We start from the raw sequence: 24917 nt of genomic DNA, 5'->3' as shown, positions 1-24917 counted from the left end.
TTCTCCTTCCAACCTACCGGTATATCTTATCTGCTCAAGTTCATGCCGTCTGTCTCCCCAAGGCATTGTGGTTTCTAATTAGTGCATCTCACTAGTAAGACGGGGCGGATCACAGTGATAGTTTTCAACCTTTCTATCTTGTTTCTGCTCCCATAGAAATGTACAGCCCTGGAAACTCAAAGGGGCAGTTCTACCTGTCCTAAAGGATTGCTGTGAGTCAGATGATAGTTTCCAGCCTCTTCATCTTTCTTATAACTCACATTTGGGAATGTGCTGAGGATGAAAGAAGGCCAAAAGAAAGAGGTGGGGGGGGGCGCACGGAATTCACCCCAAGACAAGTAGTCTTACAATGCTGGGATCAGCGTGCTCCAGATTTTCACTTTCACTGTCCCTTAGGCTCTCCCTCTGAGCACACTTCCCTCCTCTGACCAGAGAAGTGACACTCTGCTCCTGCTTCTTTGCCTCACAGCTATGAAGTTAATGACCTCTCTGGTAAGGGTTGCCCTCCAGCTGAGTCTGCACAAAGACAACAATCAGCGCCAGTACGAGGCTGAACGGAGCAAGGGGCCAGGGCAGAGAGCACCGGAGCGGCTGGAGAGCCTGCTAGAGAAGCGCAGAGAGGTGAGGAAAGTAGTTTGCATCTTCTGTCCCCTCCCCCAGCTGCCACACCCGCCACAGCAGGCCATCCTCTCAGTCCCCACACACTTCACTCCACCAGCCACAGGCCCTAAGCAACCTCTGAGATCATGACGTTCAGCAACGGTTTAAGGATCCCTGTGTAGAAACCCAGGTGGGGTGTGTGGTGGTTACAAGTTGGTCTGGGAACCGTCGTGGTCGGCAGTTCAAAATTGCCAGCAACTCCTCGGGAGAAAGTCGGCCTTTCCACTCTCATGAACTGTTAACAGTCAGAAACCCACAGGAGTCAGCACTAACTTGCTGGCAGTGAGCTTTTGAGTGAGATGGTGCTGTGGATTAAGCAGTGGGCTGCTAATTGGGCTCAGACCCATAAGCCCTGCAGGAGAACAATGAGGCTGCCTACTTTTGTAAAGATCTGCACCTTCAGAAACCCTGTGGAGCAGTTCCTCCTTTAGGTCGGGTCACTGTGAGCTGGAATTGACACCATGGCAGTAGGATTTTTGTTGTTTTTAGTTATAGAACCCACCCTGTCCGAAGTGACTGGGATGTGGACTCAATTAGTTTAGTAATTTAGAGTAATTACAAGAGTTCTTGGTAATTCCACCTTTGTTCAGTTCCTGTGTTGACAGTCATGTGCAAGTGTGGTGTAAGACCCTTTACTAGTGCAGAGCAAAGCTGTAACTCACTTGCCAAGTACATTGTATGCAGGTCCTCACAGGTGTACTAGAAGCCCACAGCTGGCAAGGGAGGCCAGAGTTTTAAGGAATGAGCCAAGCCTTCCAGTCACTCTGGACTTGAATTTGTTCTAGTGTTGACTAGCTCCTTGACCTTTATGTGGCCTCTCCAAGCTTTACTTCTGTGTCTTTAGAAAGGTGGTGATTTACACCATTTTTGAAGCCTTAGATGAGAAGTAAATTACCCAGCCTGACATATTGTCAGCATTTGCTGTTTCTATTTTCACTTAAAAGACCACCATTGGACCATGCACCCTACAGAATCTTTCACACTCAGTGAACTTTAAAATAGCTCGTCTCTCAGGAGGCTGAAATACTTTTTGTTGTTTTAAGCATCAGCATTTGGGACTCCCCACCAGGAGGGTAGCAGGTCCTCCCATGTCCGATTGTGCCATTTGACTATTTTCCTGTCCCTCAAAGTAGATCTCTTTATGCCAAATCTTAGAGAAGGAAATTTTCTACCTCCATTCTCTCGCCATTCTTCAGTGACAGATAATCTCCACACCCTTGGGTGTCAGAGGTCTGTCTATCCTAGATGCTGAAAATACATACATTGGCCTGGGGAGAATGCTGCCTCTTGACTTTTGCTTCTTCAGCTGTTACTCCTTTATATCTTTAACCTCTTTCTCGTCACTGGTTTCTTTGTCCCACTTATGACTGTACATAGACCCTAGAATCTCTCCTTGTTTCCACTCCTCTAAACTGTTTCTATCCTTGTTAGGGTCATATTCCCCTACTTCCTTAATTGCCCAAGTCACTGGATCTTTTTGTGGCAGCTCCTAGCCACAGGTCCATTTTTTCCATCTGAAACTAATCTCTCCAAATCAGTGACTTCCTAATCCCTATAGTTAAGGGCTATTTCTTCACCTCCCTTCTCCGGTTCCAGTAGATTTAGTTCTGATGGTCCACTTTTACTGCTCTCCCTCTTCCCCTCCGTCCTTTCTTCATCTCTTTCTTTTTCTTTAAAGTTGAAACACTTCAGACATTCAGGAAAATTAGAGACACTGGTGCAATAAATACACTATTCACATCCCCTAGATTTAGAAATTAATATTTTACCATCTTTACCTCATCTCTTATTTTGTTACTTTAAGGACCGTCTCTGGGATATACTGGTATTTCAGCCATGAAATATGTCCTCTTAAAAAAAGTGACATATTTCCACGTAACCCCAACACTATGATCACATCTAACAAAATTACTCATTTAATATTTCTTAATATTTTCTAATCTTAATTCCTATTTAAATGTCCCCATTTGTATCCCAAATATGTTTTATATCTATTTGATTTAAATCAAGTTCTAATTAAGAACTGTGGATTGCATTTGGTTGCTGTATTTCTTAAGTCTTTCATACAATACTTCTGCTGTCATTCCCTCCCCCATCTTCTTCTAATGCATTGATTTACTTTTAAGAGATGGAGTCAGTTGTCTTAAGGATTTTTATAATTTAATATAATTCTGCTTCCTTGATATTCCTTATGGGCAGTACTGGGATCACACTAGGTCCGTTCCTGAGTTTGTTAGGACAGGTGCATATGGTCCTTACTTAGTTTTCCTTTAGTAGAAGACCGTGATCTAAAGTCTGCACGTGCTGCAAGGTGATTGTGGTGAAGAGGTAGTTTACCTGACTAAACCTGGGCTTGAAGTTGCTGCCGCCCTGAGCTGCACACAGACAACAATCAGCCCTCCAGTCCTGTCAAGAATTTAGTCCCGTGCACCAGGCTTATGAAACACTAACCTGTAACCCACTCCAGGCCTTTTTCCTGTTTTCATGAGGAATCACCCAAATTGTAAACATTTAAGGCAATTCTTGTTTCACTTCTAAGGCCATGACAGAACTCATTTGAAGCCCTGCTTTAAAGGGAAGTAGGGGTTGTCCATAAATTGGTCGTTCATAACCCAGTACAGCATTTATGTATGCAATCCAGGATTTCCCAACAGTAACACCATGGGCATCTAATCCTTATGTCCTGTGCATTGTAGGATGTCCAGCAGCATTCCTGGCCTCTAAGATGTGACAACCAAAAATGACTCTAGACACTGCCAACTGTCCTGAGAAGACAAAACCATCTCTAACTGAGAACCACACATCTCATCTCTCCTCTCCTACTCTCTCAATCTTTCTCTCTCTCTCTCTCTCCCCGCTAGTCCCACTTCTGTGAAACAAACTACATTTATTAAACATTTATTTTCCAAAGCAGGGCTTCTGAATAGCCCAAATTAGTCAAAACAGCCACACCTAGGAAGCATAATGCCTAGTATACACAAGGAAACCACTGAGATATTAGTCGGCTATAGTCATACAGGTAGTCCCCAGGGTACAAACAAGGTAGGTTTCTAACGCTTATCTTTTAGAATATGTAGGTAAGTCAAATCAAGTGCTTACAGTTCTTAATTAACTGTAGTTCAAGGATGAGCCCTGGTGGCATAATGGGTAGTGCACTGGGTCGCTAACCACAATGTCAGCAGTTTAAACCCACCAGCTGCTTTATGTAGTAAGATGAAGCTATCTGCTGTAAGAATTTTAATCGTGGGACCTTAGGTGACAGTTCTGCCCTGTACGGTCCCTGTGAATTGGAACTGACTCAACTGGCAATGGGTTTGGTTTTCTGTTTTGATTTTTTTACTCATTTTATTAGGGGCTCATACAACTCTTATCACAATCCATACGTACATCAATTGTGTAAAGCACATTTGTATAGTCATTGCCCTCATCATTCTCAAAACATTTTGCTCTCCACTTAAGCCCGACATCAGCTCCTCATTTTCCCGCTCCCCGCTCCCCCCTCCCTCATGAACCCTTGATAATTTATAAATTATTGTTTTGTCATATCTTGCATTATCTGATGTCTCCCTTCACCCATTTTCATGTTGTCCGTTCCCCAGGGAGGAGGTTATATGTAGATCCTTGTAATCGGTTTCCCCTTGTCACCCCATCCTCCCTCCACCTTCCCAGTATTGCCACTCTAACCACTGGTCCTGAAGGGATCATCTGCCCTGGATTCCCTGTGTTTCCACTTCCTATCTGTACCACTGTACCTCCTCTGATCTAACCAGATTTGTAAGGTAGAATTGGGATCATGGTGGGGGGGTGGGGAGGAGCATTTAGGCACTAGAGGAAATTTGTATGTTTCATCATTGCTACACTGCACCCTGACTGGCTCATCTCCCTGAGACCCTTCCATGAGGGGATGTCCAGTTGCCTACAAATAGGCTTTAGGTCTCAACTCCACACTCCCCCTTTCACAATGATATGATTTTTTGTTCTGATAATGCCTGATACCTGATCCCTTGGACACCTCATGATCACACAGGCTGGTGTGCTTCTTCCATGTGGCCTTTGTTGCTTCTGAGCTAGATGGCTGCTTGTTTACCTTCAAGCCTTTAAGACCCCAGACGCTTATATTTTTTGATAGCTGGACACCATCAGCTTTCTTTGCCACATTTGCTTATGCACCCGTTTGTCTTCAGCGATCGTATCAAGGAGGTGAGCACACAAAAGATACAGCCTTAAAGGGGTCTTAAAGGCTTGAAGATAAACAAACAGCCATCTAGCTCAGAAGCAACAAAGCCCACATGGAAGAAGCACACCAGCCTGAGTGATCACGAGGTGCCAAAGGGATCAGTTATCAGGCATCAAAGAACAAAAAATCATATCATTGTGGGTCTGGTTTTGGTGCAAGAAAAGACTTGAAACTTTTCGCTGATTTAAAAGCTGCATGTTAAGTGAAGGTGATTATGATAGAGTTGTCAGTAGGAGGTGGTCTGGTCTGTTTCAACATGAGGGCAGATTTACATAAAGGGAAAGTTAGAAGTGTCCAGAAATTGTATATTCACAGCCAGAGGATATTCCTTAATTCTTCCTGAATTAGATGGCATAAAAGGGAACATAGGATACCAGGAGTCCTGGTTGTTTCCTATGTAGGACACAGGAAGTAGGTGGGAGTCATACTTTTCATGTTGTGGCCTTATGCCATCAGGGTACCAAGAATGTTTGACCTGTGTTTCTCTGCCCTCCAGCTGCAAGAGCATCAAGAAGACATCGAAGGAATGATGAATGCCCTCTTCAGGGGTGTCTTTGTGCATCGGTACCGGTGAGTTAATGAATCTCTGCACAATTGAAGCTGCTGCTCCTTGACTGTAGAGTCTTTCAGAAGTGAACAGGGCCAGCCCCTCCTAACCCTGAGTTGTGTGGTTAGTCCCAGAATTAATGTACCTGGAGCCAAAACTCAAAACAACGAATTTTCAAATTAATAAGGTTTAGTCTGTCCCCTACTCACAAAGAATCGTTTAAGCTCTTAAGGAAAGAAAGTAAGATAAGTGTTCTCCAGTTTTGCCGGAGACCTCTTCCCTCCACCCCACTCCCATTTTCCTTGGGTTGGAGACTTGGAAAAACAGAGAACCAAAGACTTTGCTGGGGGAAGCAGGCACTTTGGCAACCCCTTTTCTGCTGGCCCTGCTGCAGTGTCATGTGCCGAGAGCAAGGGAGGTTTCTACTTGTCCTCTTGAAAGAACTCGCCAACTTGCATTCTAAACGGACATCTGTAGTTGTTGGTCACTTTTGCTGAGACTTTAGCCTAGTCTCACTAAGCCATCTGACTGGCTTTCCTTTTCTTTTAAAAACTTATCATTGTGAACGAGAGAGGTATTTACATGCGATATCATCATTTTTGCATTTAACAACTTATCCAACCTCCCAATGCCTTACTCTGTCCTTCACCCTTTCCTCGATAACTTTTAAATTACTATTATTTTGTCATATCTTACACTGTCTGATGTCTCCTTCCACCTACTTTTCTGTTGTCCGTCTGCCAGGGAGGAGGTTATATGTATGTAGATTCTTATAATCGGTTCCCCCTTTCTACCTCACCCTCCGGTATCCCCACTCTCACCAATGGTCTTCAAGGGATCATCTGTCCTGGATTCTTTGTGTTCACAGTTCCCTATCTGTACCAGCGTACATCCTCTGGTCTAGCTGGATTTGTAAAGTAGAATTGGGATCATGATAGTGGGGGGAGGAAGCATTTAAGAACTAGAGGAAAGTTGTATGTTTCATCGTTGCTATACTGCACCCTGACTGGCTCATCTCCACCCTGTGACCCTTCCATAAGGGGATGTCCCATTACCTACAGATGGATCTTGGGTCCATACTCCACACTCCCCCCTCATTCACAATAATATGATTTTTTGTTCTTTGATGCTGGATACCTGATCCCTTCGACAGTTCATGATCACACAAGCTGGTGTGCTTCTTACATGTGGGGTTTGTTGCTTCTGAGCTAGATGGCTGCTTGTTTACCTTCAAGCCTTTAAGACCCCAGATGCTTTATCTTTTGATAGCTGGGCACTATCAGCTTTCTTCACCACATTTGCTTATGCACAGGTTTGTCTTCAGCGATCGTGTTGGGAAGGTGAGCATCATAGAATGCCAATTTAATAGAACAAAGTGTTCTTGCATTGAGAGAGTACTTGAGTGGAGGCCCAGTGTCCCTCTGCTGCCTTAATACTAAACGTATAAGTATATGCACATAGATCTACTTCCCCACCATCCTATATAAATATAGTTATGTACATGCCTGTATTTAGATCTCTATAAATGCCCTTTGCCTCCTAGCTCTTTCCTCTGTTTCCTTTTCCTTTCCTCTTGTTCCACTATCATGCTCAGCCTTCATTTGGGTTTCATTAATTTCTCTCGGTTACACTGCCCTTGATCAGTCCCTACCAGGCCTCTCACACCCTCCTTGCCAGTGATTTTGGATCACTTGTTCCCTTGTCCCTGGGTTGGTCAACACCACTTCCTTTCCCCTACCTCCCTGTTTCCCATGTCCCCTTTGAACCATTGATCCGGTTGTTTTCTCCTCTAGACTGTTCATCCAGCCTATCTTATCTAGATAGATCTGTAGAGATAATAAGACAAAAGAAAAAATGACAACAAAAAAAAAACAGTGACCGAAAAATAAAGAAAAACCTGTACATAAATAACAAGGTCTGTTTGTTGACCTTTAGGAGTGTCCTCCAGTCAAGTTCAATGAGGTGCTACGCCCTTGCTCCAAAGTCTATCCTTTGCACTCCTTCGGAACCTTGCTCTGCTCCCCACCACTGCTCTGCTGCATGCTCTCTGTGTTTTGCCTCGGTGTGGTGGGGTCACACCAGGCCAATCCTGACACTCTCCAGTGTTGCCCTCCCTAGGGCCATGGGTCAGCAAGGGATGTCATCTCTCATAGTGGGGCCAGCCATATGGTCCACTCTGTGCATTGGCTGCTCTGAGCAGGTTTGGTGGGCCAGGATGTGCTCCACTCTCTCTTCCTCCCTCTTCACTTGCTTCAGTGTGCTCGATCAGACATGTCCCTCTCCCCGAGCTGCAGCTTCAGTGCTGCCCTCTAAAGTAAATTTTTCTAGGGGGAGAAGTCTTCTTTTGATATGAAAACTTTTTCTTGATTTTTTTTGTAATAGTGGGCTTATAACAATAATTGTCCTTTTGTGATTGTCCTAACTATTTAGTATCATCTAACAGGTTATTTAATATTCAGTATGATGTCTTCCAAATCCCTCATGTCATCAAGTGTTTCACAGTTTTCATCATTATTCTTCAGTGATATGTAGTATACCTTTCTGTGTACAAAAGCTTTTTTTTCTCCATTCTTCCACTGATTGGCATGTAAGTTTCCACCTGTGCTGTGATGAACATAAATGTACTTACATCTGTTCCTGCTCTAATCTTCTATATGGGTGGTTCTACCTTTTATTGAAGTGCAATTAAACCATACACTCAGTTGGAACAATAGTTAAATGAACTTTCAAAATCCGTTTTAAAAGTGTGGTACAGAGCTGATTCAGGAAAACTTCGTTATACTGAGAGGAGGAAAGAAAAGGTATTTCATCAAGAAATAGATTTTTCTATGACAGAAAGATCTGGCTGGATAGAAAGCAAGGTTGGTGATACTATGGGCTAATTTGTGTTTCTAGTGATGTCCTTCCTGAGATCCGTGCTATCTGTATGGAGGAGATTGGGTACTGGATGGAAAGCTACAGTACCTCCTTCCTCACCGACAGCTACTTAAAATACATTGGCTGGACCCTGCATGATAAGGTGGGAGTTGTCCATATTCCTTCCTGCTATTTCCCTCAGCCTGTCCCCTGCTGGAGGATGGGTCCAGGTTTTCCTGGTCCTGCTGGCACTTAAATGTTGACATCCCTCCTCCCCCTTCTCAATAGCACCGAGAAGTGCGGCTAAAGTGCCTGAAGGCTCTGAAAGTGTTGTACAGCAACCGGGACATGACTGTGCGCTTGGAGCTCTTCACCAGCCGCTTCAAGGTGAAACTGGGACAGTCCTCCTTTGCTTGTCCTTTGCTTGGGTCTCCTCCTCCTCCTGCTGCGTGGGTGCTTTTACATGGGTATGGCAGTACCTGCTGGTGCACTCTTTCCAGGAAACGCTTAACTTCTAAGAGAGCATGATGTTTTAGAATGAGAAGACCGGGATACTGACAGTGTTCTCCGTGCTGCAGGACCGCATGGTTTCCATGGTCATGGACAAAGAGTATGATGTGGCAGTGGAGGCCGTCAGACTACTGACACTTATCCTTCAGTAAGTCTCGGGGAGTGGGAGGCAACCTTATCTTGGGCTTTTACCTTCTCAGCATTTAAGGAGGCCCTTCCATACTTGTATCCCTGCACCTGTTGAAGGTTGACACTACATGCAGGTGGGAAGGTCCCAGGCATTCCTGAGTAACAAGATCTCTAATTCTATACCCCATATTCATCTGACATTTTTGATGAGCTATAGCCTCACTATTTTCATGTCTCTGGTTTCTAGCCACAGTTGTGCTAGAAGATGATTATCCAGATATCCACACACCCCTTTCTCCTGACAGAAACATGGAAGGGGTGCTGACAGACACAGACTGTGAAGCTATCTACCCTGTTGTGTATGCCTCCAACCGAGCCCTGGCCTCTGCTGCAGGGGAATTTCTCTACTGGAAGTGAGTGGGATGATTTCTTCATTCCATTCATTTAGCCCAACCCTCCCGAGTTTTCTCCCCTTGGCTGCTTGGCTGCCAAGAGATTCCCCAAACCCATCTGTAAAGTGTCATTTGGTGTCTCTCTTCCTTTCTCACTTCCTGAGGACTGCATTTAGCTCTGGACCTTGTTTTCCTTTACCCCTCTTCATGGGACATTTGTCTCCCCCATGGTGATCATTCCACTCCCAATGTCCCCCCATGCTGACCTTCCCTTGTGTTTATTCACCAGGCTCTTTTACCCTGAGTGTGGGATGAGAACAGTAGGGGGAAGAGAAAGACACCGAAGTCCGCACTCCCAGAGGACTTTCTTCCACCTTCTGCTGTCCTTCTTTATGGAGAGTGAGGTGACTTACGGGCAGGAGGTGTTTGGGTGTGTGCACCAGGTAGAGAAGGAGAGGGATGGCACTCTGGGAGTTCTTGTCTCCTGTGACGTCAGCGATTTCATGTATGTCTTCCACAGCTCCATAATCATGCTGCCTACTTAGTAGACAGCCTGTGGGACTGTGCAGGCTCTCAGCTGAAGGACTGGGAGAGTCTGACAAGCCTGCTGTTGGAGAAGGATCAGAGTGCGTGCCACACGGTAGACTGGGGCGGTGGGGCTTGGCCTCCTGATAGGAAACCAGATGAGATGCTTTTCTGGATTGATGAAGAGACAGCATAGCTGCCGTGGAGTTAGGGGAAGATGGAAATAGAGGAGGACTAATCTCACATTCTCTGTGTTTGATCCTCCTGCCATCCAGGCCTGGGGGACGTGCAGGAAAGCACGCTGATAGAAATCCTGGTGTCCTGTGTTCGGCAAGCTTCTGAGAGCCACCCACCTGTTGGCCGAGTCAGTGGGCGGAAGGTATGGCACAAGGGGGGAGACTATGTAGCTTAGGAATGCTAGTCACATAGACACTACCCATCCTACCCTCAGGGCTTGGGTTAGGGTGCACCTTTGTTTGCCCCTGAAAGAAAGTCATTTCCCAAGAAAATCCTGAAGGGTGCTGCTGTCTGAATTCTCTTTGCCTTTGTGGGCAGAGAAGATCACGCAAGGAGTGATAGATTTACACACACTCCTGATCTAGCATGGCTCCACGTCTCCCCTTCTTTCCCGACTCCAAATGACTCATTCCAGGGATTAACCGCTAAAGAACGTAAGGTCCAAGCTGATGACAAAGTGAAGCTGACCGAGCACCTGATCCCCCTGCTGCCCCAGCTGCTGGCCAAGGTAGTGCACACATCCCACCCCTGTACCCGGGACTGAGTGGGTAGAAGGAAAGGCCTTAATGAAGAAGGGAAGCTGAAGCTAGCACTGCAGAGCCAGTCAGCATGTTCTGCTTTCCAAACACCGCAGTTCTCCGCTGATGCAGAGAAAGTGGCCCCCTTGCTGCAGCTTCTCAAATACTTCGACCTTAACATCTACTGCACCAGGCGCTTGGAGAAGGTAAACAGGGAGGAGGACGCATTTCTCCTGCCATGTTGCTCCCCTGGGAAGGAGTGGGGTTCTAGCTGGTTCTCTGAAACCTTGGGTTCCAGAGAAATCAGTAAGCTTTTCTGTTGTTTGGCATCCTACTCGTTAAGATGCATACTTTCAGCCCTATTATCTCCCTCAGCATCCTCCCCACCCCACCCTCGTTCCAAAAGCGTTGTCCTCCTCATCCTCTTCGACCTTCTTTCACAGCACCTCGAGCTGCTGTTGCAGCAGCTCCAGGAGGTGGTGGTGAAGCACACAGAGCCAGCCGTGCTTGAGGCCGGAGCGCACGCTCTCTACCAGCTCTGTAAGCCCGAGTTCACCTTCTTCAGCCGGGTGGACTTTGCCCGCAGCCAACTGGTGGATCTGCTGACCGACCGCTTCCAGCAGGAACTTGAGGAGCTACTGCATGTGGGTGCTACAGCTAAGTGATAGGACACCTCACACTAGAGTGGGAGAGAGCTACAGAAGAGGACTCTCAGTACACAGGCTCCTAGGAACGTCTGACGGCGGGCCTTCTTTCTTCCAGTCCTCCTTCGTAGATGAGGATGACGTGTACAGTCTGACGGCCACTCTCAAGCGCCTCTCTGCCTTCTACAAGTGAGCGATTCCCTCCCCAGCTTCTAACATGGTTCCCGGAAACCTGGGAAGTTGATTCCTCACATTTTCTCCCTCTTTAACATACATCTATTTCCTCTTGTCCCCCAAAGTGCTCATGACCTGACTCGCTGGGAGCTCTACGAGCCATGCCACCAACTCCTCCGGAAAGCTGTGGACACTGGAGAGATTCCTCGCCAGGCAAGTAGACAAGTTGGAAACGCGGAGGCAAAAGAAGCATTTTTAAGGACCTTGTGAGCCAGGTGGCCCACTCGCCTGTGTGGGCCCAACCCCAAGGATATGGCTCAGACAGAGGGAGGAAGATTTACAGTGTACCAAGCCTTCCGGTCCACTCTTGGGAGGTGGCCCTTTCTTCCCAGTGCCTGGAAATGCCTATTCGTTCTGGTTCTGGGCATCAAGGATGCCCCCGGAGGATTCTAGGGAATTTAAGTAAATCTAGGGAGAAGTAGACCTTATACCCATGATAGAAGCCACCGAACATTGTCAACCGCAGCAGTCCTTTTCTACCAGAGAAGGAATCCGGTCTCAGCTCATGTTTCCTCTCTTCACTGCTTTTGTGTATCTATCTGTCTGACAAGTTTTCCCCCTTTCCTTCTTCTTCTCCCTCTCCTTGCCCACACTTGGCTTTTCTAACATTTTATTGTTCTCTTTTGTTACAGGTGATCCTTCCAGCCTTGACTCTTGTCTATTTTAACATCCTCTGGACACTAACTCACATCTCTGAAGCAGCTGTTTCCCAGGTGAATGTTGTTCTGAGCAGGGGAAGAAGGGAAAAGACCTGTGTCTTCATCCCTGTCTCTGTCCACAGAGTCCACAGGATCAGTTGCTGAGTTTGAAGGACAAAGTGGTGACCTACTGCGAGCTCTGCCAGAGCTTCCTCTCTGATGTAGACCCTGGGATCCAAGAGCAGGCGAGAGTTGGCTGTGAGGGAGGGAGGCAAGGACCCCTCTGAGGGGACCCCATTCCAAAGAGGAAGGCTGTTGAATTTCTATCAAGTACCCTTGTCTTACCCATTCGTCTTCTCTCTCTCTCTCTCAACAGGCTTTTGTCTTACTGAGTGATGTCCTTCTCATCTTCAGCCCTCAGATGATTGTAGGGGGATGCGATTTCCTGAGGCCCCTTGTCTTTACTCCTGGAGCCACTCTCCAGTCTGAGCTAGCCAGCTTCCTCATGGACCACGTCTTCATCCAGCCTGGAAACCTGGGCAGTGGTACTTGCACGATGGCTTCATGTAGCCTGGGCCTCTGATAGGAGCTGGGGTGTGGGCCTGCCTCTGGAACATGGGGCTGGAGACATAAGTCTGTGATTCTAATCTTTCCTTTCTGCTTGTGGTGGTCCAAGGGCCAGCTGATTCCCAGGAGGATCATTTACAGATTGAACAGCTGCACCAGCGGCGGCGCCTCCTGGCTGGGTTCTGCAAGCTGTTGCTGTACGGGGTCCTGGAGATGGACGCGGCCTCTGACGTTTTCAAGCACTACAACAAGGTTGCGTACCTCCCTGTAGAGATAAAGGGGAGGGGACCGAGTTGAGCCCCGCCGTGGTTTCAAACACTGCGTTGTTAGAGGCTGTCTCACCCTGTACAACAGAAAGACACGCTGCCTGGTCCGATGCCATCCTCACCACGATTGTTATGTGGGAGTCCAGTATTGCAGCCAGTGGGTCAGTCCATCTCATGGAGGGCCTTCCTGTTTTTTCCACGGAACCTCTACTTTACCGAGCATGATGTCCTTTCCCAGGGACTAGTCTCTCCTGCTACCATGTCCAGAGTACATGAGAAAGACCCACCATCCTCGTTTCTAAGGAGCAAACACTCTGGAACCTATGGAAAGGAGGCTGGGCTCTCAAGTATAAGAAGCAGTAGGAGAAAGAGCAGGGAGTTTAGACTGAAGGGACAGACAGAAAAGGTTTAGTGATGTGGGGTGGGGGTGCTGCTGTTAATAATAAGATGGCTATTCCTCTTATTCGCCCTGTCCAGAAATCTTTTCCCCCTCAATTTAGTCGATGGAGTGAAGTAATACAAGAAGGAAAAAGAAAATTGGAGGAGGGATCAGGCCTCATACGATGCCTAAATGTGTATCTTGATTTTCTCCGCTCACTGTTGCCTTAATTTCTGTTTACTGTGCACCTGCTGTGTGTCAAGTGTCACTCTGGACCCTAAGGACACAGCAGGGAGCCCACCAGACAGAAACCCCTGCCTTCACCGAGCTCTCGTTCTTCCAGTGGGGAGATGCGATGCAGCAGATGAGGAAGGCAGGCAGGCTTCAGGACTGGATGGGACTGCACTGGCAGGCTTGCACCTCTTCCAGGAATGGCCTCAGGGCAGAATTATTTCCCTTCTTTTAAAATATAAATTCTGATTTCTTTTGGGCTTAGCAGCTGTGGGCTAGCGATGGGGTCTAGTTCAAGGTGCTTTATGCTCAGAGCTGGTTTGCTCACCTCTGGCAGTTCAGAACAACACAGGTTAGGAATGTGCAGGAGAGGAGCAGACCCTGGAAAGAGCCCTTGCATCTCCACTCTCCCTCAGTTCTACAGTGACTATGGCGACATTATCAAGGAAACCCTAACCAGAGCCAGACAGATTGATCGAAGCCATTGCTCCCGAATTCTGCTGCTGAGCCTCAAGCAGGTACTCCCTTCTCCCTCGAATGCCCCAGACCTCTGCCATGCCTTCCCTGCCAACCACAAGCTCTCCTGTCCGCCCTCAACTGAAGTGTCGGAACTTTCTCCTTTACTTTTTGACTCTTGGTGTCTGCACAACAAGTGCCTTCACACCTAGAAAATAACTTTCTAACCAACTGTGGAATGTCTACTCCAACCCCATTGAGATGTCACCGTCAATGAGGACATGAGAACACCAGCAATGATGGGATAGGCCGCTTAGCATGTTCTTCCTCGGCCTGTCTCACAGCACCATTGCTGTTTGTGCTTTTTGGCATTGGCAGGGGGTCAGGGATGGAACAACATCTTGGGAGGAAAGAAGAAGGAAAAATCATGGGTTGCATTTTTGTATTCCTGGGCAAGAAAGGGAATGCCGTACATTTATTTTTACTTTGTTCTTCCCTTTCCAAATGAACCACGACGTCTTCTGGACACAGTTGTACACAGAGCTGCTGCAGGAACAGGGCCCCCAAGGCCTGAGTGAACACCCAGCCTTCATTGAGATGAGGGATCTGGCCAGGAGGTTTGCCTTGAGCTTTGGACCCCAACAGCTACAGAACCGTGACCTTGTGGTCATGCTACACAAGTAAGGAAGGACTGGTGGAAGGAAGCCCAGCTACTGGACTAAGTCTTGGGGCTCACCAGAGGCTGTGTAGAGAGAGAGCTGGGAAGGAAGGATAATCATATCAAGAGGTAGACATTGAGGTCGGGTGGCTGTACACTGAGAAGCTAGCTGAGGGGAGGATGTCCGTGGGCCATGTTCCTGGTCCCTGGGAGGAAAAGAGGAAGGGACTACCTTCCAAAAGTAGTTTTGTCTATCCAAGGGACGGTATCAAGTTCTCCTTGTCTGAGCTTCCTCCAGAGGGCTCCACCAATCAGCCCGAAAACTTGGCGTTCCTGGAGCTGCTTTCAGAATTTTCCCCCCGGCTCTTCCATCAGGACAAGAAGCTACTGTGAGTTAGTGCCAATGGTGGCTGGGGGTGTGAATTAAGGAAGATGAATGCTACAGGCTCAGTGGCCACTTCAACCACTTCGTCTGACTCCTTCTTTAGCCTGTCTTACCTGGAGAAGTGTCTGCAGCGTATCCCGCAAGCATCTGGCCATCCCTGGGCTCCAGTCACCACTTACTGCCACTCGCTTAACCCTCTGGAGAACACAGCTGAGGCCAGCCCTCAGGGCTACCCCCGCTCCAAGAAGAGGCGTGTGGAAGGTAAAGAGAGAGTGAGTGAGTGAGTGAGTGTGTGTGTGTGTGTGTGTGTTTTGCACTTGAGAGAATACCAGAGGGAGCAGCCAGACAAAAGCCACGAGAAATGGCTAACGTGGGTAAGGAGCAAACAGCAAAGGGGGCCAGTATGGCCAGAACACAGGCCTGAAGGCGAATGTATAGGATGGGCCAAAAAGGTAACGCGCCCAGAGTATATACAGACTCCAGCTTCTCTTCTGAATGAAAGGAGAAAACAGCATTTTGAGCCTTGTTTTAAAAAGAGCCTTGTGGCTGATATACTTAAAATTGACGGGGATAGAAGCAAGGAAGCCAGTGCAGAGGCTCTGTTAGGGCTCTCGTGGGAGAAATATCTCGACCTTTGGTTTCGCGTGAAAATGAATTCACACGGAAGCCTGGTTTGTGATCCCAGTGAATGTTTTAATAAAGGGTAGAACCAGTTTCAGGCATTAGAGTAAACAGAACACAAGCCTGAGAGTCTGAGGCACAGCTGCGCGGACCGTGGCCTGGCCACGCTGAACCACGTGGGAGCCGCTGGGGGAGAGCTTGGGTAGTCTCCCAAGTTTCTGGCTTTTTCAGGTGCTCCCCACCCCCACCCCCCAACCTTGTGAGGTGTGGTTGACAGTACTGTTTGGTCCCATTGGCTGAATTAAGCCCACCTTGCCTAGATGGGGTCCCACCCAGGTTTACTGGCTTCTGGTATCAAAGACCTGAATGTGTGCCTGCCCTCTATATTTAAGCAGCTTCCTGTCTGGGGAGGGAGGCTTTGGCAGGTAGAGGGACCACCCCTAGTGCTGTCTCTAGCTCCCGGACAGCTCTTGTGGATGTTGGTAGTCGATAGTAGTTTCAGGTAAGGAGGCAGAGGTGGTGAGAAGCATCCAAATTCTGGTGTCTGATGGGGTTTTCTGGCAGACCGCATGTGGCTGTGAGCCTCCATTTCAATGAGGGAGGAGTCACCGTCTCGATGCCTGCTTTTCAATAAGATGGGACTACAGATTGTTATGTACAGCAGGGGTGATCAGGGCAAGAGGCAAGCACACTTTAGGTTGCAGCCACAGTGTGGAGAGTATTTAAATGAAAGAAAAAATTTCATCTTCTGTACAGGATAGTAAGCCGCATTTGGCTTTTGAACAGGGGTGAATACATTGAAAAGAATGATTTAAGATTAATCTGGTGGCAAATTGAGAAAAAAAATCGAAAGTAAAATATGAGTTAATACTGTTTTCTGTCATACTGTTCTCATCCTGGCCACAGTAAATGGACCCTGAAAGGATGGGAGAAAAATATGGACCAGAAGTTCAAATTACTGAAAACAAATAAACAAAAAACATCTGTTTGAGACTGGCGGACTCCCTGAGACGATTGCCCTGAGACACTTAAACCCTTCAGCTGAAACACCCCTGAGGCCACCCTGTAGCTAATAACAAATTGTTTAAAGAACATGGGTATCCTCCTAAGCAGTGTGTGCCTTTAAAACCACCCAGACGAGATTAGGAAAGCAATGTGCACCTTTTCACTATCAAGGGCACAGAGGAAAGGAATTTTACACCTTCTCAAAGTACATGCTGTTGTTACAAACACAAGAAAGTTTGCACTCCAACCTGTGAAAAAACACGCACACTTTTTCTCATTCTAGCAGAGTATATTAATTACACATGTCAATTAATGTTTCCTTTTATTATAAGGAGAAATTACTCAGTATATGCCGGGAACGAGACCACAATATGCAATTTCTCCTTTTCAAGTGCATGAAGCCAAAAAGTGTGTCACGCCTGTGTTACAAGGAGGGGGAAATTCCCAGTACAGTCCTGAGTGAGCAAACAATGTACTATTTCTTTCATTCAAGAACACAGATTAAAAACTTGCACCGATCTGCACAGATACCATGAAAAATTCTTTTTTTTATTTTATATAATTGAATGCAGGAAGCTGCACATATTTTTCCCATTCACGGAATGTATTAGGCATTTCCCATGTTTGTAAGGGAAGTTCCGTTAAGAATGTGTGAAACTCTGACATTCCTAGGGCACAAAATCGTCCATATGAGCCCACAAGTGGTCCAGGGTTACTTTATATCACAAACGATAAAAAAAATTTTTTTAAATCACAAACGAGAAGCTGAAAGGGCAGGGAAATGAGGTTCTTGAAAACAATCAGCACAGAATAAAGAGACCGTTGGCACACTGTGAAGTGAAGCACTCACTGGACAACGTGTGTCGAAAGTTTCTAATAGGAACTACAACAGCTGTGTGAACCTTCATCCCAAACACAGTAAAATAATATTTTAGAAGAAGAAGCTGACGTCACAGTTTACAGTAATGTCTAATAATGAATACCTTGGCCAGGACGGAGTGGAAGGGCTGGTTGTCCCTGGTCTTGAGAGAACTCATAGGGTAACTAGCTAAATCAGGTGCAGTGGGAAGAAGGTGCATGAAGCGGTGAATCTGGGAAGCCAGTTCTCTAAAGGTAAAAGCACAGTCTGACGAATCCATTCAGAGTAACTCTGTATCCTAAGTGGAGATATCAGTCAACTGGAGCTGACGCTCTAAAATGCAGCCAGTTGTGCTCAGCCTTTTGTGGAAGTCACTCAGAGGAGAGTTAAAGTGGTGAAGCACAAAGCTGGCCAGCACCTTTCCACGCCCGTCTCAGCCCAGAGCCCAAGCGCCTGCAGGTCGCTGCTGGAGCACTGCCCTCTGGTGGAGCCAGTTTTCATCTTGGGTGTGCTGACTCACAAGTATGGCTCTTCTCAGTTTTGTAGGAGCCTACAAACCAGTAGCAACAAAAGAGGAAGGGGAATGGGGGATGCATATTTATAATCAACAACATTAATACTACATTTGAAATTGTACTACAAGTGTTTTCTCAGACATCTGTGGATTCTCTCTTCTCTACTTTTCTTGGATCTCTGGAGAAGACCCACAAAACAAACAGGTTGCTGACCCTGGAGGGCAAGAAGAACTGCCCCATCGGGTTTCATACTGTCGTCTTTATAGAAGCTGACTGCAACGTTTTTCTCTGAAACCTTACCCGATGCTTCAGCACTGGTGCCAGCAGGGTTTGGGGCCTGGAGGAGAGAGGTCGTTAGGCACTTGGAGCAGCAGCTCCTCCACTTAACTCTTCACATGGAGATTTGGAGACATTGCAGTCATCTCGTTTACTCCTGTCCTTGGATTTCTTTTTCTGGAAGGCAGCTGTGCTCACCACACCACCACTGCCACTCTCGCGTCCTTCTGTCCCTCCCTGTCCCTCAACTTTCCACCTTAACTGTTGGACACAAAGCTCTATTGAAACTTGAAGCTTTTTCTCACAAGGAATCACTTCAGTGGATAGATGTACCATATATACGCGTGTATAAGCTGAGTTTTCCAGCACATTTTTAATGCCGTTTTTGCAGTAAAATTAAGTGCCTTGGCTGATATTTGGGTGAGTTTATCCTTGAGTAGCTACGGTACATGTTTTCCTTGATGAACTCAGATCAAGATCCCTTCCTATATCTCAATCTTAGGGAATCCACCGTTTGTCTGTGAAATATGTTTATATCGTTTTCCTTTTTTGCCCCCTGAGCCATATGGTAAACTCCTCCTTCAAGGCCTAGATAATGATTCTATACGCCTTTTATAGTACAAGGGGCGTTGCTTCAGCGTTCTGGCACTTTTGAATCCTAACAGAATGAGGCCATAGAGATTTTCAGTTCTTTCTTAATGTTCCCTTAAACCCTGGACGCTCTTTTAACAAAAAAAAATACCTTGTCTCCAGTTAATGTGCACATCTGGTTCTCTGCAGGGCCCTCCAGGCTGAAAGAAGATGATGCCTCTCTCATCCAAGAAGAAAGCCTACAGCTAAACAGCATTCTACCTACACCTACCCTCACCTCCACAGCCGTGAAGAGCAAGCAGCCCCTAGAGGGCTTAGAAGAAGAAGAGGAGGAGGGCTCAAGATCGGAGCGTTTCCAAGGGTGAGGGCCAAGGAGAGACTATGATGTCTGACCCCCCAGTTCAGTGTCTCATCATTGCCCCCTGCTGTCCTGCTATAACATACTCCCATCCACTCGTTTCCTCGATTCTGTTTTCTTTTTCTTTTCTTTCAAATTCAAGGTTTCTTTCTCTCCACCCTGAGCTTGCCATCACTCGTCCGTCAGTCTGTTGTTTTTTGGTGGCATATATATTGTGATGCTGGAAGCTGTCCCATCAGTATCCCACATACCAGCAAAGTCACTTGTGGTGCGCAGGTTTCAGCAGAGCTTCCAGACTAAATCTGGACAAAAGGCATAGTCTGTCCATTTAAAAGGTACTTGCCACTGGAAATTCTCTAACTAGCAACAGAACATTATCTGATACAGTTCCCCATTAACCCCAGAAAGTTACGTAAGATGCCAAGACAGGGGAAGAGCTACCCTCCTCAAAATAGAGTTAACCTTGATGTGGATGAGTGAAATAAAGCTCTACAGACCTTCCTTTGCCGATTGGGCCTGACTCAAAACAAGAAACAGGTTGTAAACATCCAGTGGTAGTCAGAATGTAAGACGTCCAATGGATGAGTGTGCAAAGATTGGAAGTTGTAGAAAACAATGCACAAAGATTAATAACCTAGGCGCTAATGAGCTAAAATGGATTGGTTTGGTCATTTTGAGTTTTGGACAGTCTTGTTTTACTATGACCCAAAAAACAAACTCGCTGCCATCAAGTCGATGCTGACTCAGGACCCCTGTGAGCTGCTGAGACTGTAACTGTTTACAGTAGAAAGCCCAGTCTTCCACAAGGCTGCTGCCTACCAGTCAGACTGAAGCCCAACCCATAGCCACTACACAAGGACTTCTTTTTCACTCCAATAGGATCACAACTTCAAGATGAATGGCATCACATTCATTGCAAACAGAACATGTTAAGCTGTATCTTGAAGTCCAATGCTATGATAGGTTAATATCTATATACCTACAAAGAAGTCCAGGAAAGAAAACTATTATTACTCTAATCTATGCAATAATGACTAAAGCTAGTGATGAAGAAAGTGAAGAATCCTACCAACTCTTCAGCCTCAGTGACAGAAATGATGCCAGAGGTTGCATGAACTCTGCAAGACCAACAACCTATCCATCGGAAACGCCTTTTCCCACAACCTAAACGGTCACTGAGTTACTGTACTCAGTCAAGATGGCTCTCCAGCCATAATCCCTTATGTGATAGCTCCTAATTGTACATTTCATAATCCTTGTAGCTGTGCTCTCATTTTGGAGAGCATTATCGGCTAACAGAGACAGGATGAAATGAAGATCTGACAGTACAGGCTGTGAATCAGACCATAATGGGCATCCTGGTTGCTGTTCCTGACAGTGGATCCTAAGCTACAGCTGAGAGGAGAAAGAGAACTTGTAGGGAGTGGCCTAGGGAAAAGCCAGACTGATTAAGACTAGTGGGAGGTTAGTGCCTACTGGAAACCATACCAGAGGCCCCAGAGCATAAATAACATAGAGTCCAGGGAGTGGAGAACAGATTATTACAGTTGGGTGAACCCTCATCAGTCCTTCTCTGCATGCATGGGTCTCGTAAGAAGGCCAGGGAAGGTACTGGCAGGATTTGCCTGTGAGTGATTGTGAACAGGAGTCCCTGCACTGCCCTCCTGCTGCTCATATCAAATGAGCCTCCTGAGGAGAAGCAGGGGTGTGATCTCATCACTGGCAAAAGCCAGGAGTGGAGTTGGTCCTCTCGCTCCAGCACCTGGCTCACCCCTGCCTTACCTCAGGTTTTATACTGCACTGCACCCACCGTTTCTTGTCGAACTTCTGTGGGTTCTGTGGAATGCTGTAGCAATCTCCAGAACTTAGAGGTGTGAGGGAGAATACTCAAGAAAGCAGGCGAGGGAAAATAGAGCAGATGATCATCTTGCAAATGGGCTTTGGGGACTTCTTCCATCTTTACCTCCTTGGGACTTGCTTGGTATTTTTGCAAAAGAAATTTTTACCACAATGACTATATGTGGACCTTGCCAGATAGATGGAATACACAGAAGTCAAGTTGACTACAGCTATGCAGAAAGACGATGTAGATCATAAAGAACTATGGATAGCCTTGAGAAGCACAGGAATTCCAGAACACTTCATTGGATCTGTACATTGATCAAGAGACAGTTTTGTGAACAGAATAAAGGAATATTGCCTGGTTTAAAGTCAGGAAAGACATGTCAGGGTTGTATTCTCTCACCATACTTGTTCTCAGAGAAACTCAGTTACCATATATACTCCAGTATAAGCTGACCCGAATATCTGCCGAGGCACCTAATTTTACCACAAAAAGTGCATTAAAAATGTGCCGGAAAACTCAGCTTATACTCGAGTAGATGCAGGGGTCTTCACACTTTCTAAACGGGGCCAGTTCACTGTCCCTCAGACCAGTTGGAGGGCCAGACTATAGTTAAAAACAAACAAACTATGAACAAATTTCAATGTACACTCACATACCTTATTTTGAAGTAAAAAAGCAAACTGGGCAAAAACACCCAGCGGGCCAGATAAATGTCCTGGGCAGGCCGCATGTGGCCCACGGGCCGCATTTTGAGGATGCCTGATATACGGTACATGAAGAAGGCTGCATCAGAATTGGAGGAAGGCTTATGAACAACCTGCTATATGCAGATGGCCTTGCTTGCTGAGATCAAGGAGAACTTGAAGCACTTGTTGATGGAAAAGCAAAGACTAGTATGGATTACAACTCAATGTAAATAAAGCCCAAATCCTCACAATTAGACCAATAGACATTTTGGTAAACAGAAAAGACTGAAGTTGTTAAGGATCTTGTCTTGCTTGACATAACCAATGCTCAGAGAAGCAGCCATCAAGAAATCAAACAACATACTGCCTTGGGGATAGCCACTGCATACACCTTAAAGTGTTCAAAAAGATGTCACTTTGAGGACTAAAATGTATCCGACTCAAGTAGGATATTTGCAGGTACCTTATATCCATGGGAAAGCTGGACAATGAATAAGGAAGACCGCGTTGGTGAAGATTACTGAAAGAACGACAGCATGATGAGATTGCTGGGTGTGTGACTCAGAAGAGGCCCGCTCCTGGGAAAGAGCCCCTGCTTGGTAGGGGCTCAGCGACAGGGAGGAAAGCCTGGCTGCGGCGGTGGACTCCAGCAGCAGGGGTGTGGGTGGCGCAGGACGGGGCGGCTGGAACTCCGAATGGACCTGACATCATCTTAACAACTGAGCTTTCCTCCGCCTATGCCTGCACCGACCACCTTAGCTCTTTAACCCCTTGCTCATTCCGTGTCACTGATCTCATTTCATTGTCAACAGCCCACACTTTTCAGACACCAAGGAGCTGGTGTTTGCACGCGCACGGCGTTTCCGCACTCCACGCAACTCTTCAGGCCCTGGTCTAGGCGCTCGGCTGACTCGGTGAGCTTTCCTGTCGTCTAGCTTCATGCTGCCATGAGGGAATTTTCCCTTATCCAGTGCTGCTTTGCTAGTGACTCTGGGGGCTTGTTCTAATCACAGAGCACTCACTCTGTTTCTAGATTGAAGTGGGACCGTGGCGTGTATATATAGGGGTACAAGTAGAGCTGCTCTAATTAAACACGAGTGGGGGACCTCGAGCCCTGCTCTGCTTGCCACAAGCCCCTGTCCCCCTGAGGTGCCTCCAAGGAGCTCTCGGGAATCTTAAAAGCATTGTTTGGAACTCTCTCCTCTTGCTGCTGACATCAGACTCAGCCTAATGGAAGAGGAGGAAGACGACGAAGGAGGGCTAGTGATTGAAGATGAGTCAAGTGAAGAATGGCAAGACACAGATAAGGTGAGGAGACCCAGCATCCCTCTTCCTCCTCTGGAGTGGGGCGCATGTAAGACAGAGAAAGTAGATGAGTCTTCTGGCAGTCCCAGGCTGCCCTGGTGTCCAGACGCTGCTAGGTCATTTGTTTTTTTTTAAAGACTCCGAGTAAAGGAGAGATGTGTGTAAGTTGTGTTGAGCATTGCTAAAAGAGCATTGTTACCTCTAAGCACCTAAGATTTGGGAGCTTGAAAGTCACCGAATCCTCCATTGCAGATGGTTCAGTAAGTTTCTTCATGCAAACACACACACTCCCCTTTCCTCCTTGCTTCCCTGGCAGAAGTGCTACCCAATTTGGTACAAAGCATAGATTTTGGATTTTACCAGTTGCTAGCTTTGTCAAGTTAGTGACCTAATGCTACTTGACCTCCATTTCGTCATACGCAGGACTTGAGAAAGCTCAAGGAAAACAGAATTCACAGCTAATGAAACCTTTCCACGAACATTTATGAAACCCTCTTATATGTAAAATGGAGCTTTGAATACGAAATAGTATAAGGAAAAGCACCTTACAAACTGAGAAACCAAAAAACAAACTCACTGCCATCAAGGCAATTCTGACTCATAGCAACCCTGCAGGGCAGAGCTGAACTGCCCCTGCATGTTTCTGAGACTGTCACTCAGAGTGTCCCCATGAATGCCAGTGGCTGCTGTTGTTATTCACCTGCTTCCTGCTCCTTTGAGAGGGAGAGGGACAGGGGAATGGAGCTCTTGTGCTCAGAAGGAAACAACTAAACAATGACATCTTTAAACCAGGCCTCCTGAAATATCCTTTCGCAAACTTCTCATTTGCTACTAACGACTGCAACAGCAGCTCGTTAAAGGGGCTTGGTCTGGGCAGAACAGGAGAAAAGGTTCACTTCTGTAAACCTGAGAGACTAGCTGGTCCTTCTTGCCCCCTGCCTGTGCTGCAGGTCCCTACCGTGGCCCTCTCCTGTTGTAATCATGAGGGTGAAAAGGGAGTTTAGGTGATGGTTGGATGCAGTGGGAGTGGGGAAAGACCTTTCTGGCATGTTATCCCATTCTGTGTAGCAGCCAAGTAACTACTCTTCCCCTGGTGAACACCGGCTGGACCTCTTAGATTCCATGGACCTGAGGACTGAGGCAAGTATCAAGACACTGTGGACGGCACGTTACAAGGGGCTGTATACCATTGGGAAGGGCTGGCAGGCAACTCGAGAGAGCTGTCAGTGAACGGCAAGGCTGGGGGTGGTGGGAGAAATGGTCATCTGGAGGACCACACCGTCTTCTGTCTGCCATTGGTCTGTGGGTTGTGTCTATGTTTTCTTCCCGTCTTTCCCATTACAGGATTTCTGACATGAGTCTGTGACCCTGCCCACCTCTACTCTCCACCCCTGTGCCATGACCACTTGGAAACGGCAAACGTGAAAGCAGCACAATGAGCCATTCCTTCTCAAGCCCGACCATTCTCTGATGGCCTCAGAGAAGCCTTGACCGCCCTTACCCTTCCTCATGCAGCGTGGCCCTGACCCAGCAGAGTAACCATTTCTTGCTGTTTGGGAGTATTGGGGGGCGGGGCGGGGTGTTACCTCAGTGTGTAGAGAAGGACACTGACTCCCATGTGTTCAATGAAGAAAGCTTAGTTTTCTTATATTTTTGGAATATCTTTCCCACCCAGCCTTTTTTGTGCCTTAATGACTATCTCAATAAACACGTTTGAATCACCTGGTTCCCAGTAACTGGTTTGAGATTAAGATGATAGAGGTCAAGGTCTTTGTCTGCTGACCCA

General features: G+C 46.8%; 1 protein-coding gene across 1 annotated transcript in view; it reads left to right on the top strand.

The window, feature by feature from the left end:
- STAG3 (STAG3 cohesin complex component) overlaps positions 1-24361 on the top strand; it is a 29182-nt gene extending 4821 nt beyond the window's left edge. The window contains exons 6-31 of the mRNA XM_075528171.1: positions 470-621; positions 5394-5467; positions 8340-8463; positions 8589-8687; positions 8879-8958; positions 9245-9352; positions 9621-9735; positions 9852-9957; positions 10132-10235; positions 10509-10601; positions 10728-10817; positions 11055-11255; positions 11374-11444; positions 11555-11642; positions 12122-12202; positions 12280-12372; positions 12504-12672; positions 12810-12946; positions 13987-14088; positions 14558-14706; positions 14945-15073; positions 15173-15330; positions 19126-19297; positions 22639-22740; positions 23047-23134; positions 24200-24361. Coding sequence (XP_075384286.1) covers positions 470-621; positions 5394-5467; positions 8340-8463; positions 8589-8687; positions 8879-8958; positions 9245-9352; positions 9621-9735; positions 9852-9957; positions 10132-10235; positions 10509-10601; positions 10728-10817; positions 11055-11255; positions 11374-11444; positions 11555-11642; positions 12122-12202; positions 12280-12372; positions 12504-12672; positions 12810-12946; positions 13987-14088; positions 14558-14706; positions 14945-15073; positions 15173-15330; positions 19126-19297; positions 22639-22740; positions 23047-23134; positions 24200-24361 — 3047 coding nt within the window. The remainder of the gene's footprint in view (positions 1-469; positions 622-5393; positions 5468-8339; positions 8464-8588; positions 8688-8878; positions 8959-9244; positions 9353-9620; positions 9736-9851; positions 9958-10131; positions 10236-10508; positions 10602-10727; positions 10818-11054; positions 11256-11373; positions 11445-11554; positions 11643-12121; positions 12203-12279; positions 12373-12503; positions 12673-12809; positions 12947-13986; positions 14089-14557; positions 14707-14944; positions 15074-15172; positions 15331-19125; positions 19298-22638; positions 22741-23046; positions 23135-24199) is intronic.
- Positions 24362-24917: the final 556 nt, after the last annotated feature.

This window comes from Tenrec ecaudatus, chromosome 12 (genome assembly GCF_050624435.1).
Source record: "Tenrec ecaudatus isolate mTenEca1 chromosome 12, mTenEca1.hap1, whole genome shotgun sequence".
Taxonomy (NCBI): domain Eukaryota; kingdom Metazoa; phylum Chordata; class Mammalia; order Afrosoricida; family Tenrecidae; genus Tenrec; species Tenrec ecaudatus.
This window is presented reverse-complemented; position numbering and strand designations above follow the sequence as displayed.